At 37.2% G+C, this 21,662-nt stretch overlaps 1 protein-coding gene across 10 annotated transcripts in view; it reads right to left on the reverse strand.

The window, feature by feature from the left end:
- The window catches only part of KDM6A (lysine demethylase 6A), a 159,240-nt gene that overhangs the window by 118,584 nt on the left and 18,994 nt on the right, over positions 1–21,662 (reverse strand). For all 10 annotated transcript variants that reach the window (XR_010612231.1, XM_065677073.1, XM_065677077.1 and 7 more), the window contains exon 3: positions 3,610–3,718. Coding sequence is in view for 9 of the 10 variants with exons in the window: in XM_065677073.1 (XP_065533145.1) it covers positions 3,610–3,718 (109 nt within the window). In the remaining variant the exon portion in view is untranslated. The remainder of the gene's footprint in view (positions 1–3,609; positions 3,719–21,662) is intronic.

A 21,662-nucleotide genomic window follows, 5' to 3' on the forward strand; every position in this document is an offset into this window, starting at 1 on the left:
ACACATCACTGGCTCACAGTATTTAAAGTCTGCAAAAAGGTTGATACCTTGCCTAGAACCTTCTCCTCGCAGTACTGGATCGCAATTAACAACTCAATTTTATGTCGGCAGAGAAAACCCTTTAACAACAGCAGTTTGAACACACTGCATTTTGGGAAATCTGCAAGCTGCAGACTAGCCTTGCGAATTTTAAAGGCTAGGAAAAAACAGTGATTCTCTAGTCTAATCTCAGATAAATACAGAGTGAAGAGCCTCATCCAGAAACTTCTGATGCAAACCCACAACTTTTGTTGGAGAAAACTACTTAGTTTTTATGCAAGAGAAAAGAAAAGAAGAAATAAATAAAAAAAGCACGCAACATCTGAACTTCAGCACCTAAGTGACAGAAAACACAATGTACTTCAAGAGAAGTTACTGCAACATTTAACAGGCTTCATTTAAAAATATAAATATATATGCAAAATGTATTTAGACTTCAGCAAGGCATCAGCCATCTATTTACCACACAAAGGAAGCCTGACCCTAAACGTTACTTCCCTGGTTGGTTCCAATAATGACATGCAGTAACCTACCATGAATCTTCCTCAAGGTCCCTGTTTTCTGGGGTACAAGTCCTAATTCTTATATACAAATGACCTACAGCTTTTGTTACTACATTTATAAGAAGGTATTCGCTAAATGAAAATACTAACATGCAGTGGATTATTAACCTTCACTGAACTGAATGACCCATGTCTGTCAACGTATTTAGAAAAAATGAGACATCAAAACAGAAGAAACTATACACATGAAACCTAACCCATCTCTATCAGCTGAGCCCTGCTTCATCTTAATCTCTGTTCATACTTCTGCAGTTATTTTTTTCTGCTTTGTACAAACTGTATTGCAAGCATTTTTAAACAAACAACACTCTCACGTTTGCCTTTAAATACACACCTTTCTACATTATAAAGGTGCACACACTTATTAACTATATTTAGTTAAATGAATAATAGGCTTCCAAGGATTAAAAAAAATATAAATAAAAAGGTGCAGCATTAGTCATGCTGCTATCTTGTGATATTTTATTAATTAGATACTATTTATTAAACATATCAACTTCTCCATAACTTTGTCCAAGACTAACTACAGACTAGACAGATTTATAGTTCTGAAAATCATCCTGTTTCAGCATTTTACACTTCTGGAACTTCAGCACTTAAAAACTGGGTAAAATATACATTACTGGGATCAAAACACTCCTTAACTCCCTTTACTTTTCACTTCCAAAGCATTTAATATTTAACTATAATTGCAATTAGAATGTATAATAATTAAAGCAACAGAATTTATAGAATGGAATAATGTGTATTTGTACGTTAAATTGCTAATGCAATGCACCAGCAGTCTACTTCTTTCAAGTAACAGTAGTAAATTAAGTATGGAACACTTACGACTTTTGCATTGTAGCTAATACTTTTACAGTCTTTGGTACTGGAGTTCAACAACTGTTGTGAACAAGAAAATGTGGCCCTTGACAAAAAAACCAAACAAATCCAGCCCTTTAACTTCCCTTTTCCTATCAATTAAAATTCCTCCAGTATTATTTTCAGTACTACCCCATCTCTTTCAAAATAGAGATACATCTTTTTTAAAATGTATTTATTATTAACAGAGGTTTGTTCACTTCTTGAAACTACTTTCATGACTGAGATGCGACTTGAAATGAGCATCTAAGAAAATACTAAGTATTTTAATTTAGGTTTTAACGCCTAAATGTCTCTGGAGAGCTGGTATTTTCAACCATCATTTGTATTTTTTATGCTTGTTCTTTAAAACTGTATACACAGTACAAAGCAGACTCCCCATCAGTAAACTTTGTCTCTGACCCATAGCAACACCTAGTCCTGCTGGTCTTAACTGTTATCAACTCAACAGCAGAGTTAATACAGCCCACAACCCTGTGTTGTCTTTGCCAAGTAAAATATATCCAATAAGCCATACTGCACTCACATTATATCAAGCTGTATCAGGCTAATCAGAAACAGCAGTGCAAGTTGTTTTCAGAGGGAGTGGTTAAATTTTCTAAAAATGAAAATAAAAATAAAAAGATGGGATCAGACTATTCTCCAGAAAAATTCTACAGACAGCATCCTGTCACATTCCCTTCAGGTTTCCCCATGTCTCTGGAATTGGAAACACAAGTGGTTATATTACACACCAGTTGGATGGGTTGTAGGTACAAGCTGGGGGCTCCCAAGCTGCTGGTACAAATAATGAATACTAAGGTCCCTGAGTTGCCCATATATTCAACAGAAAGAGACAGATGCCTCGGTAACTCAAAGCCTTCTGGATTTAGTTACTGAAGTCAGATAACTGCAAATTCCTCCCTAGTACTATCAAATTTAAACACTTCTCACCTAAAAAATAGAAGTTCCAGCAACCCCAACTCACACTGGTTTATGTCAGACATAGTGAACAAGTGGACAGACACACTGTTATGAAAGAGTCCACAGCAAGCCTGAATCACTAAAATGTGTTTCTGAAATACTAGCAGTTATAATTCATTTCCCTATTCATAAGTTCCAAGGTAACTGTAAACCAGTATTTTTGTGTGTCTGGAATAAAGGCATCTTCAGGGTGAAGGTGTTCTTTGTGTCCTTACACAAAGTCAAACAGAACTGCATTCTTATTAAAACCGAAAAGCAGCAACAATGGAAAAACACATACCACTTTAAAAAAAAGTGTTCCGACCTGTTCTAATCAGCTACGGTAGGGTAACACCCAAAAAGTCTTCCTACTCATCCATACCTTCAACAGTCACTGGAAGGGAGGCAGCTATTAGAGAGTGGTCCAGACACCCAGCAAGACATTAAATGGAAACAGAACAAGCTGAAACCTAGCCCATGTCTCAGCACACAGCAGAGTATCTTTGCAAATCCATACCACTACCAAAAAAGCGCTCTACTGACCTCCATGCAACAAAGCACAAGTGTACACAAGGTTCTGTGTTCACTGGCTGCAATGGCAGCATAAAACACTTAAGTACTTTCAAAGACTGATGAAGCAGAGACATAAAAAGAATGAAGCCACCTAGCCCTCAGATGCCCAACACCATCCTTCCACTCAATATTTGAAACACAACTTAAAAACACACTAAGCACAGATTTTTGCCTTTGTATTAACACTTTCAGCCCAGCCTTACCTGTTGAGATTGTGGACATACACGAAAGCACTAAGACTGGCTCTCATTCTCTGCACCAGTGTCTCCCACCCACAGGAAACCTTCAGAGACATGGGTTCAACTGCTCATAAAATCATGCAGTAATGAACCAGAAAAATAAAGTAGGCAGTGCAGTACCACTGTATAAACTAAACAAACTCCATATTCATTCTTGAACCAGCAGTGTTTTGGTTTGTTATTTTCTATTTTAAAAAGATAAAAAATGAGAAGTTCGAATACAGTTGTTTCTGTAAAGACACCATCAGTCTTATTCTGTTACTAGTCTTTGAAATATAGCACAAAGTGAGAAAACAGTGAGTTAATTCAAATTTTTTCAGTCTATTGTGTCCCCTACACCAAATGACAATCCCCCAATTACATTTATCAGAAGTACTAAAAAGCCTTACCTTTTGGATAATCTTCCAACAAGAGGTTGAAGTGACCTAACTGACAAAAGAAATCAGACTCGACCTTTCCTTCAGCTTTCAAAATTAGCGATTCATAGCAGCGAACAGCCTGGGAAAAATAAATACAAGGTTTTCAAAATTCTGTATTTAACTAAAGCAAAATAATACATTTTCTATATATTTTCTAAGAAATAGTAAAGTTTCTTGTTAAAGTGTGCAAGGCAAGAAGTCTACAAAAACTCTCAATAATGTGGTTAGCATTACTTTTCAAAGAAGAAATGTAATATTCTAGACAAAACAGACTTTCAAGTTCACTGATTCTAATGAAAATGGACAGCAAATGAACAATGTAAGTTTCCTCTGGTTTATTTGTGAACTCCAGAAACATTCCATTTCTTAAACACAAAACAAACCTCTAACATACATGACAATTTTAATTTAAAAATCAATGAAATGCAAAAGAATTGATTTTATTTATTCATCTCAGTCTGCCAGAAAGCATGTTCTCTGATTTTACTCTTATTCTGTGTTTGTTTTTTCTAAAGGACTCACCAGTTTTTTTCACTATTTTTTGCTAAAATGAAGAATATGTTACCTGAACATTCTTGCTCAGGCAATTCAGATACCTTAGCATGTATTTCCCAAGACCTGATTCATTTCACATACCTCTATGATGTCACAAAATTTACTATCTTCTACTTACTAAACAGCTACTGTAGACTAAGTAAAGATAAAAGCATGAATCCAATTAGAAAACAATTTTACTTTGAGAAAATTTGATCTACAGGTTTTTAAGCAGCACACTCAAAGGATGTGTGTTGCAAACACACATTTTTAATGGACTGAAACAATACCTTTTATTCACCATAATGGTTAACCATCTATAACCTATCTTTAACCTCTTACCTCAAGACCCTACTTACACTTTGGGAATGAATGAATAAATAAAATCAGTTTCCCAACTTTTTGAACTTCCAGTTTCTTGATTTTGAACATGCTAGCCATTAAAATGAAGTCACTGAATAAACTTGAACAGGAAAGAAGGTCCCCAGCTGGTTAATCCATGATTTTCATCAACTCTTATTTTGACTGTGTTTCAAATTTGGTTGCAATTATGAACTGCTTGGGTTTAATATATTACAGTAATCAAAGACCTTGATCTAAACTTAATCTGAAATTACGAGCTTCATTAAGTCATTTTATTAAAACTAGAGATTCGAAAAGGGAAAATATGATCCTGTAATACCTAAGTCCAAACACTAAATTAGCAGTCTTGTCTGTATTTAGGATTTTGTGTACACTTTTATTAATCACTGAAATGAGAAATGTTACAATAAAAAGAGGAAATGCTACGAGATAGTAAAAACACACATATGGAGAATCCAAATCACTGAGCTAATCCAAATCAGAGCAAGGTAAAAATCAGCCATTTTTATCTTGCTATGCTACCTTTACAATTCTTGCTTAAATGCTAAGCCATAATAAGATAGGCCTTGCTATACTCAATGAACACACAACCCTGCATGGGACCAGAGGAGTGGCTCTCAGTTTGCATCCCAAGCTTGAGATGCATTAAGCACATTTTCACCTACTTCCAAGACCAGAATGGACATACTTTATGGGTGTTTTCAGAAACAATATTCTGATGGATAAAACCGAAGCTATGCTGCTGCAAAGCTGCAACAAAATGGGTGACACCTATATCAAATCTATTAGGTGTATGCACAATATTAAAGTTATTTAATAACTCCATTTAAATTCCATATTTCAAACTAGCTATTTGGTCATATTCTGAGGAGACTAGATGTGCATTTGCTTCTCTACATCAAAGAGCTGCTGAAGAAATTTTTATTCACGCTCCAAGTTTTGCCTTAGCAAAACTGCATTGGAAGGACTAGGTTTCTGTTGACAGTTCATCAGGGCTACTTTAATGTTATTCCCACCACTCTGAGTACCTCTCTGAGTCAGCAAACTCTCAATCTAAAGAATATGATCCCTGGAATCAGAAACAATGTGTGTATGAATCAATTCTCAATATTCAGGCTCATCAGCTGAGCCTACTCCCACCTGCACATGTTTTAATGCAGAATCTTGGGGTTTGTGCCTTGCTTCCTCTCCCCACTTCTTGGTCTCATCTCTCAATCTGTAAAAATTGTAACAACTCTTGCTGGTGCCCCTAATGTTACTGTCACAAATTAATTTGCAAATAGGCCTTCCGTTTTCTGATGATATGCAATACATGCTGCAGCTGCTACAGAGAATATTCACACTATGACATTTTCTTTAATATTTTGTCTTCTACAATTTGGTCACTGTTCAGAGAATATGAAAACTACTACCACAACAGGCACTTTATAAAAAATTGCTGAAGAGGAAGTTAAAGAGTAGTTTATTTACTGAATTAGATGGCTACAGGTATTTAAATAAAACCTTTGGCTTTATGAACCAATATAAAAGGATTTTTCTATAGAGATATTCAAGCAAATTATAAACCACATACACTTAAACAGGAAAGCATCTGGGAGACCCTTAACATTTCCTCAGCCCTTTTTTAAGTAAATTTTCATTAAAAGATGTACAATTATCTAAAGTTATGTATATTTTTATATATAAAATTATATCATATGTAATGTATATTATATACAGAGAGGCAAAAAACCGCACCCAAGTCTCTCACACAACTTGGATCACTTCTCAACAAGGCAGATTTTCCCTTTGCATTAGAAACACTTCGAAGATTCCGCAAAGCCATATTACTAAGGCCAGCACAATGCAAGGCATAGGACACCAGAGCTGCAAAACAGAACTTTGCCTTTAAGTAACAGTTAATTTACAGTTACCTGTTACTGTAAGAGCAATTTAACTACACCATTAAGTACACCCTTCCCAGTTGATCTCTAACCTATTTATGACATTATCAGGAAAACGCTTATATTTATGCAAACTTCAAATTGTGAAGGCTGTTTCATGTGAATTGTCAAAAATTCTTCTAGCACATTCTAACTAAATGAAACAAATGAAGAGCATGCTTTATTTCCTCAGCAGGAACACCAAACTCAGACTCCAAGCCTCTGCAGGACAAGCAGCAGACTGGTCACTACACAGCTCGCTATTCCTAGTAGCTAGAGCAGACTCTGTTACACAAACCAACTAATCCGACTTCGGCTCTGGTCACAAAACTTCCTTCTCCATTCCGTCCCTTCACAAACATCTTTAGAAAGGAACAAGTATTTTTTCCTGCATAGATCAGAATCTGTCTCTCAGCTGAATAAACGAATGCAAAGCATTCTGAAGAGGGAGGTCACAATCACATGTATCTCTATATGGTTGCTTTGAAGGAATAATCAAAAGATCTCATTTCATCGGATCTGTAACTGCAAAGGCCATTTATGGTACCACTTCTGCAACCAATTTAAATCATCCTGAGACACTAAGAATTCTAAGGAAGCTAAAAATCCTTCGGGTTTTTAGGTATTGTTATTTCTCCACACTGTATAGATTTATAAGTGCACTCAATGGAGCCAGCCTTGCAAATTGCTAGTATTGGCAAATTAACAAGAAAGAGAAAGACCCCGAAATGAAAAGGAAGATTGCTACACAACGTTGTACACTTCCTTCCCTTTGTTCAAGGGCTGCATGAAGATAAAAGGGAAACCTGAAGAATTTAGGAACTTGGCAAAATAATCACCCGCAGCTGCTCTGCAGTGTGGCAACCAGAGCAGAAGCAGGAAACAAACACAGGAATGGCTGCAGGAAAAGAAGCTGGCTTATAGGATACCAAAACAAAAAAAAAAGTAGCAGTACTTGACTGTCACCTGCTGACTGTCACCTGTTCGATTAAAAGCAAACTGAAGTAATACACTACTGTCAACACTTCTGACATGACACTTACAAGCCCACGCTTATGACATCACAGTTCATGACTGGAGGCATTTTGATTTCACAAATTGAACCACCAATTCTTATGACACAGATAAATACAACACAGAGAAGAAGAAAAAGGCTTAGCATGTATGTCAACTTGGAAAAAGTCAGCAAAACATTCATATGTGTTCACAAAAGGAAAAATAATTCCATTATAATTTTTAAAATGCATTGTCAAATCCTTGTATGTTCACTATTTATTATTCTAAAGGGAAAGGAATTCCTCCCCCACCCCCGTTGTTAGAACAACATTTCTCTCCCTTCTTCCCCCTCAAAGAACACCAAAACCAAACAAAAACAACCCTGTGAAGCAAATGCCAGTTTTGGCTGTTATTAACACAGTATCTTTTCATGAAGAAAAGACCCTAGAGGTGGGAATATACTATAACAAAAATTTAAGATAAAGCCAAAATTCTAAATACTGAATACAAAAGGGACTGACACATTGCAGCTCTACTTCATAAAAGAAAAGGATGATGTTATTTCTACTTCAACTAATATGAAGGGATAAAAACCCCACAAACCTTTACCGTTATCACTGGTTGCAATTATTTGCATTTTACAGCACAAATTCAAATCACTCTTAAACCGTTGGACTAAAAAGGGGAGGAAAAAAACACCAAAACAAAACCAAACAATACAGCTTTTTTCAACAGCTTCTAAAGATGATGATGTTACTATGTCCTTTCTTACTTGTGACAAGCATGATTGACTAAGATGAAAGTAGTTGGACTAAATTGCTAAACATGACAAAACATTAATTATTAATTCTTTAATATATTAATGATATGAGTGCAGAGGAGTGCACTCAATCAACAAATTTTTACTTAAAACACGGAAGAAACACTGACAGCTACAGAAAACCAAAAAGCTAGCAGTATAAATTGTTAGCATGGCAACAGCTGGGCAGTAATGTACAGTGAAAGAAATTTGAATTTTACTGGGTAATAAATTAACTGTTGAAGAAAAATATGATGTTTTAATGCAGACAACAGTATAAAATGACAAATTCAAAGCCTCAGGATATTACTAGAACCTTAAAGTTCACAACAGAAAACAGCACTGTATATAAAGACTTGCCTTCCATTGGGGAGGAGCGGGAACAAACAAACAATTCCTGTTTATTTTTTTCTTGTTTCTCTAAGAAGCAGTAACCTGAATAGATGAACTTTGTGAGCAGGCAATGACAACTGGACGCATGAAAAAAATTCCACGTGACAAATTTGAAGAGACAGACATCAGTAGACTCCTCACAAATGAAATACTTACTACAATAATGTTTAGAAATGAAATGTTACTAGCTTTTAAGGGATATTTTACCCTTCTGGAAAAGAAGGTAACTACGTAGACAGTGCTGGACACTGAAGTGATGATCACGCTATCTACTAGCAGTCGGTATTTGAAAGGTATCAAGAGACCAGAAAAGCAGAAGTTTATGGATATGCGGGGCTCGTTCTCCCCACCTCAGTACCAAAAGAGGATATTCTGCAAGACTTCTCTTCCATTACTTTCTCTATGCCACAACTCACCAAAACACACATGATTTTCTAATAACAACAGCTAACATCCCGAGAACCTCCTCAGACAGTTCTTGCTCCTGCTCTGCAACAAGGGAAGTGTGAACAAGACTTGCCTCAGATTTGCAAGCAGACAAAAAGACAAACCTGAATTCTTCAGAAATTAAACGGTTTCTTTTGCCCCTCACCCCCAACAATGATTGGCCCCATTTCCTGGGTTGTAGATGACTTAAAGGAACATCTCTTTTACTTCCCAGAGAAAAGCATACATTTCAAATAATCATATTTGATTGAAAACAACCTGTATTAATTCATTGGCTCTTCCACTGAAAGCTCTTGTATTTTGTATGGATGGCAGAATACTTTTAACTTCCCTTACTTTCCTACTCAATATCAACTCCTACTACAGCTTTCAAAGCTTCTTTACATGCTTTCTTTGTGAAATTCACAGTGTTATAAAACTTCTCTCTCAACTTAGCAGAAGTTTACTCTTCTTCCATCTTACATATGGACTGTATTATATAAAAGACCAAAGTCCTTATTTCAGGGACAGTAAGTAGTATAGAACAATGCAAGCTGATCCTCCTTATGCATTTCTCAAGAAATGCAGCACCAATTTTGGGCAAATTTCCCCTTGCCCCAAGATCACTGCTTCATGAATGAAGACACAAGTAAATACTGCAAGCAATAAAGAAGAAAAGTGCTTGTGCGTGTTTGCTACCTGCACTGCTTGATGAGAACAAGACAAATTTTCTTTGAAAGTCACTACTGTGGCCTAGGACTTGACTACCACAGGCATAATTTAAAAAATAAATAAACAAAATTGTTACACCTTCAGTATAATCTGGAAGCAGAAGAGAGGAGATGAAACAGCAAGCAGCAGAAGGTGAAAGTTGCTAAATTTACAATCAAACATTAATTGAATGGCAAACAGCACAAACCAGAACTTGCTGTAAAGACCAGAGTGAAAGCAACACATTATCACCGTAAGAAACAAAAGGTAAAATAAAACTATTAACAGTTCAGAAACCTACAGTGGAGCATCAGTATCACTAAAACTCTACCATCCCATGGAGAATAAACAGCAGACACTAGTAACTTAGAAATAATTCTTCTTGAAACCAGTTATCACTGAAAAATGAGGGATACCACTGCATAGAAAGCATAGAACTGCAGAATATAATACAACATAAAATATATGCAAATCAATGATAAATAGAGAAAAGTGACATTTTAGTGGAGGGGGAATAAAACCAACTTGCCACCACTGAATAAAGAACACCTATTAGCAACTACAAGACATTCTTCACCACTGTTTTCTGTCAGGCAGATACAAGTAGGCTTCTCCAAGAGAGTAACAGGAAACTTAGTCCTTTTCAGCTGACAGCATCCACAACCAACTGCATTTTGAATGAAAAACTGACTGGAGCTGGTGAGTGAATCACTGGCATTAATCCCGAGATCACCTTTAGGATGCAGCACCCCCACCCCTTACTTCTCTGAAATCCAGTAAGATATACTTAGGAATATAGATGTGCATGTACACACCTACATTATACAGGAAATTAAATTCTAAACTATCAGCAAAGTGAATGCTTTCTATTCTGTCCCTGAAAACATTTCATAACCAGAAGCCTCAGGAGATTCTGACAACTTTTGTATGGAATTTCATCATTCCAAATACTGCATAGTTATTCTTTAATATAAGAAAAAAAATACAGAAAAACAAAAGAAACACACTTTTTTTTTTTTTTACATAGCATTAGATTTTTCATGAGCAATTGAAATATCTGATTTTTTTAATCTGAGAATATAGGAACATTTTTTGTTTGTTTTTTGTTTTTTTATACTATACAATCCTATTTGAAATAGGATTACAGCCCCTTAATTTAGCAATTGTTCTAAAGCTAATGAATAGCTTACCACACACTAAATTCAACTACTAAATCTGACTTCATTTTAGCAATTCTAAACTATACAAACACAGAACATCACAGCTGATGGTCTATGTTTGTATAGTTTACATTATACTTGAGAACATTTAGACAGTTAACGCTGATAAATAAACTTACCTTTTTTTAAGTGTTAAACCACTTTTAATTAGGAAGCTACAAATTTCCATATAGATTTTAGGAAGATCACAGATCAAATAAATAGTCACTTATTTATCCATTCCATTGTGTAAATAACTTTGGAAATACACTAAAAATCAACACAGATGAAAAAAAGAAAAAAGCCAATTAAAGCCAGGGTCTGCATTAAAAACTGCCTGGTTTAGTTAAGAAAAAATTCCAAACATTAAATCCGAGTTTAATTTATGCAAAGATCTCCCAATCCAGACTGAAGCCTTTGGAAATATAACACTGACTATGAGCTACCAAGCATCATGATGACAACGTAGCAATGTATAAAGAAGCTTGGAAAAAAGTATTAGAGAACAATGCACATAAATATGAAAATGTCTATAAAGATTGACAAAACAAGTATCTCTTTATGAAAATACTCAGTTTCAGAAACAGACTTGATTTTCTGCACTGTTGTTTAAATACAAGGTGCTACAGAAAAGCAACTATTATCAAATATTAAAAAACTATCATCAATTCCTCTGCTCTGCTAAACCTGCACAGTCTAAACTTCAGTTCCGAAAGGTGTTCAAGCACCAGAGGTGGCCCGTTTTCCTTATATTTTCAGACTAAGCTACCAACAATATTTGTATCTGAAAAGACGATTTATTTGAGAAAAACGGAAATAAAAATGTGTCAGGAGCTGTTTATAAAGAAAGTATAAGAGCTAATGCTAATACGGTAGGAAGCACAGTTTTCAGCACCACAGGACACATAAAATTGGTAACAGTACATTAAGACACAAAGGATTAAAAAAAGAGCATCTAAATGGAAGGAACCTGGTTTCAAGTACCACTATTTCAAAACCAATCTCATAATGCTGGTATTTCTGAAGTTAGCTTAACCAGTATACCAGGAAGGGTGCCCCACAAAGATTTTCCATCACATTTTCAAGTCTCACATACAGGTACCACTCCACATATCATGTTCCTTTTTCCACTGTCATTCATACATACCCCTCTTGTAGATGATTATATTTAGATGACGGGGATTCTACTCACGGTTGAAAGTGATCAACACTGGAACATAACTAAATGTGCATGAAAACCAGCTTGCACAGAAAAATGTTCTGGAGAAGAACTTTATGCCCAGTAAACACCTTAAAAAGCACCACAATAATTGCCATCAAGAGCTGTAGCTCTTCTCTCCTAACACCCAGAGTTACCCCTGTCCTTTCCCACCTCAAATAGAAGTCTGGATGAAGAGAAAAAAATGCAATGGCAAAGTAAGAGGAATAAAGTCCTCTGGATTCAGTCACACAACTGATGATCAGTACCATTTCTGAATGGAAGAACTGGTGTGCATCATTCTGGGAAAGAAACAATGCCCACTTGTGCTATGTAGCAATAACAGGTGGGGGAGGTACATCCATACACATCTCAGAATTGGTAATTTATGCACCACAAAGTGCAAGTCAAAATTATTTTAGCTACTAGTGTGCATGCAGATCGTAATATGTGCTACAATGACAGTACACTCAAACACTGCTCAAGAACTCTTCAACAGAATCTTCTGATAAGTGAAATTTTGTACTGATTTTTCACAGCCAGTACATGGTAAAGAAACCTGTGGCTGCAGGGTAAATAGCCATGCAGGTTGCCAGTACAGGGGGTTTCCATTAACATTCCCCTGGAGCTGGACAGAAGACCTCCTTTAATTAATGCTTCCCAAGCCCTATCAAATTTGCATCCAATATAGAGATGGACATTAACAAAGTGGAAAAACGCATCTACCAAGCTTAATGCCAATTCTCCATGTATTTCTATGTAATTTCAGGAATACTACTGAACTTGAAAACAGGGCCTGCTTCAAAAGACACAACTCCTAAATACAGCTTGTCAGAAAACAATTCTATTATTTATTATTTAAGCCAAAAGTCACCACAATGATTCCCAGCTAGACAGAGGTGGAATGACAGAGGCTAAGCTACCATCTATACAAGGAGAACTCAGTTCCACCTATCCCCTCCCCTAGCACAAATACAGTCTGACCCTGTGGAGACATGGCGCATTGTGTGATTTAAAACAAACAACTGGATAAAGAAGAATGTAATCCATTAGAGGAAGGCACCAAGCATCGTGTGTCTTAGTTGAACACTAACAAACACAGCCTGAATTACAAGTTCTTCTCAATTCCATCAAGCTGCTATTTCTTCCAACAGAAGGATTTGGAAACACTCCTTTCTACCACGCCCAGCTGGAAGAGGTACAATATCCCCTTCTATTGGGGCTAACTTTCAGTTACCACATAATCTTGACTACTTAATGCACAATACTCCAATACTGGTGGACAACAAGCCACCAATTCAAACCGTACAACACTGCTCAATAAAATGATCTGCTACAACCAATCACACCTAACATTTTTATTTTGTGTAACTCTTAAAAAAAAATAAAAATTGTAACAGTTAAAGTTGAATTAGATTTCAATTTTAACAACACAGCCTAAAAATGCTAAAATAACTGAAAATCAAAAAATAGCATCCTCATCTTCAAACCAGATTAACTATAGAATTTTATGAATTTATCACAAAGCTGCCTCAAGAATGAGTGACTACACTTTAGCAAAAGCAGTAAGCGTCCCCAACATACTTATATCCAAATAACAATCCTCTACAGCATCAACAGCTCTCAGATTAAAACAAAAAAAAAAAAAAAAAAAAAAAAACCCCATACTGTTGATCACATTTGCCAATCCCAAACTTCACAAAGTAAGATGTTTATTTAAAGAAAAAAGAAAAAAAGAAGAAAAAAAATGTGTAATGTAAGTGTAATTCCACTGCACGGAACCCAAATCTTTAACGTAGCATTAATCTTATGTTGCATCCGTAGCTACCTTTCAGAGTGACTAAATCAGTATCTCTAAGCACCAAAACTATTACCTGTCTCTCAGAAACAGAGAGAAAATTCAAATCTCTTTAAACAACCAAACTGTTAGAAAGCATTTTGTAAACCCACTGAGCTCCAAACTCCACCACCAGAGATCCAAAACGGGACAAGTATTACAGAAGAACAGACGCACAGTACAGCATTTAACATCCAAAGTTCAAAGGCCAACAGCACCATTCATAAACTAGCATGTCTACGTGATTCGTACACCAAATACCTTTGAAGATCTCCTTGTAACAGATTAATGCAGGGTTTGCATTTAAAATGAAGTAATGATAGAAATAGCTGAATGACATGCATTTCAGACTTCTGTTCAGAAGCTTTTATTTTTGATGAACATGCTGTACTCCAAAAGATTCACTCCACAGAAGATGCATTGTTTTTTAAGTCAAGTCTCTTGCTCAGGCCTTTAGGTGAAGGATCAACTCCAACATTCTTTACAATGGCAGACATGCAAAACCTTACCAAAAAACTTCAGCAGTTTCACAGGCAATATAGTTTCCAAAATGCAACCAACTTGAGACTGCAAAAGTGCAGCAAAAGTGACCCAGCGCATAGTGACTCAAGAGTTTCCATTAAAAATCAAGTCTGTCACCACTAAGAAGTTGACTGTCTTCCTTCTTGAGGTTTTGCATAAATGGGGCATAACCGTCAATAATATAATCTATCTTTGCTTAAAAGCTAAATTCACTTTCAAAACACTCAATGGCCTAATCATAGAGGATCTTTAAATTGCTAGAACACACCAGTGTGATAACTGCAGTCAACAAGAACACTTTTCAATGCAAGAAAAACTTACTTCCACAGCAGACTGCTTTGGGTTTGTTTGTGGTTCCCGCCCCGCTCCCCACCCCGAAGTACTGGTCCCAAAGCATAAAACTCATCATTATTAGAAAGTTATGTCATTACCACAGGGTATATGGATGGGTACACAGACTTGTACATTCACCTTCATTAATATACATAAAACAGCCACTATGCACTGTAGAAAAATCCCTGTCAAAACAGTATGTTATCATGAACAAGCAATTCCCCTGGAGAGCTGTCCTGAGTTCAGCAGTAGCAGTCATTTTTCTTCTTCTTAGTAGCTGGTGCGGTGCTGTGGGAATGACTTTCAGCCTGCGAAGAGCGCTGATAACACCGATTGTTTTTAGCTGCTGGTCAGAATGTTCACTCTGACCAAGGACTTTCTGAGTCTCATGCTCTGCCAGGGAGGAGGGGAAGCTGGGAGGAAGCAGAGACAGGACACCTGACCCAAACTAATCAAGAGGTATTCCATACCACAGCACATTATGCCCAGGATGTAGAACTGGGGGCAGTTACCCAGAAGGGTGAGATCACTGCCAGGGTCGGGCTGGGTATCAGTCAGCAGATGGCGAGTGGTTGTATTCTCTTCCCTTGTTATTTCCCTTATCATTATTATTACTGGTGGTAGCAGTAGTGGTTTGTCTTATACCTTAGTTACTGGACTGTTCTTATATCAACCTGTGGGAGTTACATTCTTTTCAATTCTCCTCCCCATCCCTCCGGGAATGGGGGAAGGAAGAGGGGGAGTGAGCAGGCAAGCTGCATTGCTGACTGGGCTTAAACCACGACAAGAGGAAACAAGGAAAACAGCAAAACAAAACAAAAATCTATGAACCAAGCATGACAGAGTCAGACATTGAATAAAGTTCCACAGAACACACTGGCTACAACCACAGAAGTGGCAAATAAAAGCTGAGACAAAAGAAAGAGCAAAAGGGAATGTGCCAGTGAGAAACGAAACCTTCATCGGGGGAATAGTAGAGAATGAAAAAACCCTGAACAACAAACAGCACTGCTTCAATCATGCCAGTCACAGAATCACAGAACGTTTGAGGTTCAGTCATGCCAGTCACAGAATCACAGAATGGTTGAGGTTGGAAGGGATCATCTAGTCCAACCACCCTGCCCAAGCACCTAGAGCACATTGCTCAGGAGTGTGTCCTAGAAGCTGTTGGGTTATCTCCAGGAAAGGAGACTCCATAACCTCTCTGGACAACCTATCCAATGCTCATTCACCCTCACAGTAAAAAATTTCTTCTTCATTTTCAAGCAGAACTCTTGTTTTGAAAAAAATTTTTTTTTTGTTTATGCTCACTTCCTCCTGTCCTATTGCCCAGCATCACCAAGAAGAGTTTGGCCCCATCCTCTTGACACCCTCCCTTCAGATACTTACGTGCATTGATCAGATCCCCCCTGAGCCTTCTCCAGGCTGAATAGGTCCACCGCCCTCCACCTTTCCTCATAGGAGAGATGGCTCCAGACCCTTAAGCATTCTCATAGCCTTTCTTCACTGGACTTGTTCTAGGAGCCCCATGTCCCTTTTGTACCACGAAGCCCAGAACTGGCCACACTGCTCCAAGTGAGGCCTCACCAGGGCAGCGCAGAGAGGGAGGATCACCTCCCCAAACCTGCTGGCAATACCCTTCCTAAGGCAGCTGGGATACCCTTGGCCTTCTTGCTTACAAGGGAATGGTACTGTATCACTGCAGTAACAGACAAACAATGATTAGCCCTCTGCAGAGAATGTTTAGGGAGAATGAAAAAATACAAAGGTGATAGAGTTTAAGAACATTCAGAAGTGCATCAAGTTTAAGGCATTTTCAAGTAATCATAAAAGGCAAACGGTCACATGCAAGTCAGTCCCAAATGTCAATCTTCTTAATCCCTTTATTTTAAACTGTCAGTTATAGTACAAAAGGTTCATTTTTCATAGCTTTCTGCAGGAACAGATTTCTTTATATCCAAAAAACGCAAACCCCATCATTCTAGACCACCTATGGCCTGTCCCGTGCAAGCAACATGAGATGTGTACGCTTTATGCTTAAGCTTGGAAACATGAATAACACTTGCATGTGCAGGAAATTATTTATGTTGTCTTGAGGCCAGAGATGGAAAAGTGGCATCTTATGAGGTGCATGTGGCTTAAAGGGAAAAAACTCGTAACTAGTGATGTCTGTGCTGCTGTTTAGCACAGAGCCACTGCAATCGCTTTTAACTGCTGGGCCAATTAGGACTAAATAGCTGTGGGAGAACAAGGTCCCCCAGCCAGCAAAGTCAGGGCAAGGCAGCACTGACTGGGAGGAGGAAGAAGGGCTTCCTATCTTATATGTTGTTCCTTCCTCTCCACATGCTGAGCAGGTGGAAGAGCTCCTTAAGTGGAGTCTTCGACAGCTCAAGACAGGAAGGCTCAGACCTTCAGAAAAAGTAGAACCAGGAGGCATGCAAGTAAGCCAAGGAGATGGCAAGGAGCCCTAGAATCAGAGGGGAGAGCACATTCAAAGTATTACAAGTGATAGGCATGAAATTTGAAATTTTTGTTAGTCTGTTTGCAGGCTAGAGAAACAAACCACACAGACCTCACGTAATTTATGCTAAGAAGGAAAAAAAAAAAAAATCACAATATACTGAAAATATGTTTGAAAATTTATTTTGCTTTAACTTGAAAAACTGAAAGTCTTTGTGGAATATTAAAGTTTGCAGCTCTTGTTGGTTTTACTTCCTGCCTCTCCAGATGTAAAGACTTGTCTGCTAACTTCATGCTACTGCCTCTCACACCCAGGCAGCCTAAAAGCAGCAGAATCTCAACTTCACTCTTACTGCTGTAACGCTTAATGGTGCAGGTTATGCCGCACAATGTGCAGGAGACATAAATTTGTCAAAGTTTATTCTTCCTGTGTAGTAATGGAATGAGATTTGAGACTCTCGTCAGCCCAATGCACTTGTTTCATATACAGTTCAACACGTTTTTTTCCCGAGTCAGACCAAGCTCTACCTAAAATCCATTTTCACAGGTATTTAATAGTGTCCAAGAAGCACAAAATTAAGCATAAAAGGTGAACTACTTTAATATTAAATACATGTATTGGTCATAGCCTGTCATTATCTCCATAATTTGCAGTGATATGGTATTGCCCTTTGGACTGAATTTACAGTATTATTTTAGGTCTATCAACTATAAATGAGGTGAGGACATTAATACTTGAAAATACACCAATCAGCACGCCACAGATGGATTTTTCAAAGGTAATCTAGGAGGCATGTAGCAGTAAATCATTACACAGCCATCTATGATCTTAAACTCTGCAACAGGCTTACTGAAACTATTAAGAAAAAATTCTCAAGCGCAACAGTTATTGAACTATGGGATAACAAACCAAGATGAGTATATGCTGCCAATATAAAACGAAAAGAAGCATAGATGATTCTGAAGTTCAGCAGAGGATAAATTTCCAACAAAGATAAAGTAAGATGTCCACAATAAGTCCGACCAACACTCAGCCTAGTGCAGCATCATGTCTTCATATTTACTTCAACAACACATTCACCAAAATAGAAACAATAAAAGATTAGTATAGCTTTTACATGAACTCATATTCTTGAAACAGAAGCAAAAGGTTAGAATGTAACTTTTTTTTTTTCCTAACACTTTCCCAGCCTGCAGTAATTTAAGTTTAGGAACCTCCTGGGCACAAGTGGTACTGCTGTTCTTAACAGCTATTAACGGGTTTTTCTTTCATTAATTTGCCCACCACTGTTCAAAACCATGCGCACTCATTTAACGTTAACAATATCTGGCAGCAAGCAGTTCCAAAGATTAACTGCAAGGAATCATCTTCCATTTATTCTGAATTTGCTTCCTGGAAGTTTCAGTTGATGCTCCCAAGCTCTTGCAGTAGAAGAGACAGGGAACAACCTGTTCTAAATGTGGAAGTATTAATACCATCTCAGTAGATTTGATCTACAGCGCTCTATATATCTTCTCTGTGTTCAGAAACGATGAACTTAAGTAAATTTTGAAGAGAACTGCAGGGATAAGAGCAAAGAAGAGTGTCTATTGCAAAAGGAAGTCAAAACAGCTGAAATTATTTGCCTTAGCAAATCAAAACCTAGTATGATTGTTTTCTGCAAGTACCAACAAGACAAGTAACAGGGAAAGAGAAGAGCCATTTCAGCCTAACAAAGTTCACAAACAAAGAAATGTCTACAAACTTAGACTGAAAATTAAACAAATATTTGAAGAATCAGAAAATTAGGATCTTGCACAGCATTTAAATGGAAACAGCAGACACAAAAGAACACTTTTAAATACTCTTTTTCTATCACAAAATTACATGTATCTATGTAGCTGTAACATAAAACCACCTGCAACACGGCGGAACAGGCTTCAAAAACAGCTGGAATCTCTCAGGTAAACCTATGTATTCTTTTGTGTTTAACCTAGAAGTCTTTGCACAGGATTTCTGAAAGGAATTTCTAGCTGAGTGTGACATACCAGTTACTTCCTGTAAAGAGTTAAATTGTGAAACAAAGGGATTATGCCCTTGAGGCACTTTTGGATAAAAGTATTTGGAAAGCTTTGGTAAAACACTGAACTAACTTCTTAAACATGATTTAAACTACTGCATCCCTGATGTCCAGACAGGAGGCAAATATCCTTTCTGTAAGTGCAGACCCAAAACCCAGATTTTTGATATCTGGCCAGCTTCAACAACCTAATACATCTGCAATTCAGTGCATGGATTCTCTCTAGAGAATCTCAATTTTATATACTGTAATTAATGAAGGAATGTAATTTTTTAGCAGATATTTATTTTTTTAAGAACCAAACCCACCTATTACAGTCTTTCAGATTATAGTTTGGCTTTAATTTCAGCATTACTCTAACGAGACAAGTACTAACATCACAGGCATGTCAGTATCACCTAACAACTGAACCTTTCTGTCCTCGTACAAACTAGTTTGCCTCTCCACAAAGGCAAATGCTTTTCAAAACTCACTTGTGAAATATTTTTCTCCTAAACTTGAAGAAAAGTTTTATTTTAGCAACTCTCCAGGAAAGAAAAATGAAAGAAAGAGTAAGAATATTCACAAAAAGTCAGCAGCATTACACATTCTGTGATATGCTTCCAAAACTTTATGTAGAAGATTCATAGAATCACAGAATGGTTTGTGTTGGAAGGGACATTAAAGATAATCTAGTTCCAACCCTCTGCCATGGCACATCCACATCTTCTCTGGGCCTCTGGGCAACCTGAACCAGCACCTCACTACCCTCACAATAAAAAATTAAAATGGTTTTGAAGAAGAAAAGAAGGGGGAAAAAAAAACAAACAAAAAACCACGCTATTCATAACCTATTACAAAACATTTAAAGAGGTGACAAACACAACGACAAAAAAACACACACACACACCAAACACCAACATAAATAAAAGATGGGATATCACTTTTTACATTATTTTCAACATCACATACCCAACATGCATTGCCACCCACAGTGTACAAGAAGAATGTGCAGCTCTCCTACCTCAAGAGCTATCAATAATATGCTAAAAGAAAAAGTGGCATTCGAAAATCACGGCAGTTACACTGGAAAGGGTATCTTATGAAGTGTTAGAATGCTAAGCTACCATCTAAAGTTCTCCAAAGCAGCATGTTCCAAGGAATTGTTCCCAGCATTTTTTTCTTCCAAAGATGTTCCCCCCAACCACATTCACATCGGTACAAGCATGCCATTCGCTTTCTGCTGCATCATTTATCTAGTTGGTAGGCTTCTAACTCAGACTTAGTCTTTTTTTTTTTTTCCCTGTAACACATATAAACAGCCAGTGTCACCTGTTACGCTTAAATGTTCTTAGTTTTCATTAAGTCAATGAATGTCAATTTTTATCACTAACACAGAAATGTTACCAACAAGATCAAAAGGAAATGACACAAGACAAAACAGATCCAGCAAAATGCAACATCATGGTGGGAGTCTGCTGACATTTCTGTTCGGGACTCAAGAATCAACTAACTAACTTACTACCCCCTTCTCATCAACCCAGGTCTAAATCTGGCGTGGTATTTTAAAATTTGAAAAGTGCCATTTTCAGAATTGCTGTCCTGATGCTGCTACTTGCTTTCACTACTAAAAAGCTATCATTGTCTAAAGCTATAGCTTTGTGCCCTTAGTGAAAGCTATGGACAGTGATACCACAATTTTTGTACAGTTTATCTGAAAACATAATATACCCTTTAAATAGAAACTGTAGCTCTAGGCTGGTGAAACAGGTTTTCAGAGTGACATGCTAAGTGTAAAAAATGCTACGTGAAAAGACCTTTGTCAATAAAATTTAACACATAGTTTATTAGCAAGTGGAATTTTGTGTAAGGCCTTCCAGAAGGCTTAGAGCATCTAAATAACATCCTGAAAACAGGAAATATATGTAACCACAGTTCTGTCCACAAAGATCTGACAACAGTCACTGGGAAGCAGCTGTTAGTACTCCAGCTGCAAAAAGGGTAGCTGTACTCTACAATCAAGGTTTTAAGCTAAAAAGTGTGAGTTGTTACATTAGCAGTGATGCAGTGCAGAAAGACTTGCCCTTGAGAAAAGGTGTGAGCCTGAATGCTAACATGATCAAATGAAAGAACACTTCTGTGCCTACAGAAAGCCATTATGATTTATTTAGCACTGCCTTGTACAGGCAGAAGAAATGCTCAGGGACCTAAGCCACCACAACCATCAGCAGTTGCGCAAGAAAAGGATGACACGCAAATCTCAAAGTTGGTGAAGAGAGGCAGATCATCAG

This window comes from Lathamus discolor, chromosome 4 (assembly GCF_037157495.1).
Source record: "Lathamus discolor isolate bLatDis1 chromosome 4, bLatDis1.hap1, whole genome shotgun sequence".
NCBI classification, from domain to species: domain Eukaryota; kingdom Metazoa; phylum Chordata; class Aves; order Psittaciformes; family Psittacidae; genus Lathamus; species Lathamus discolor.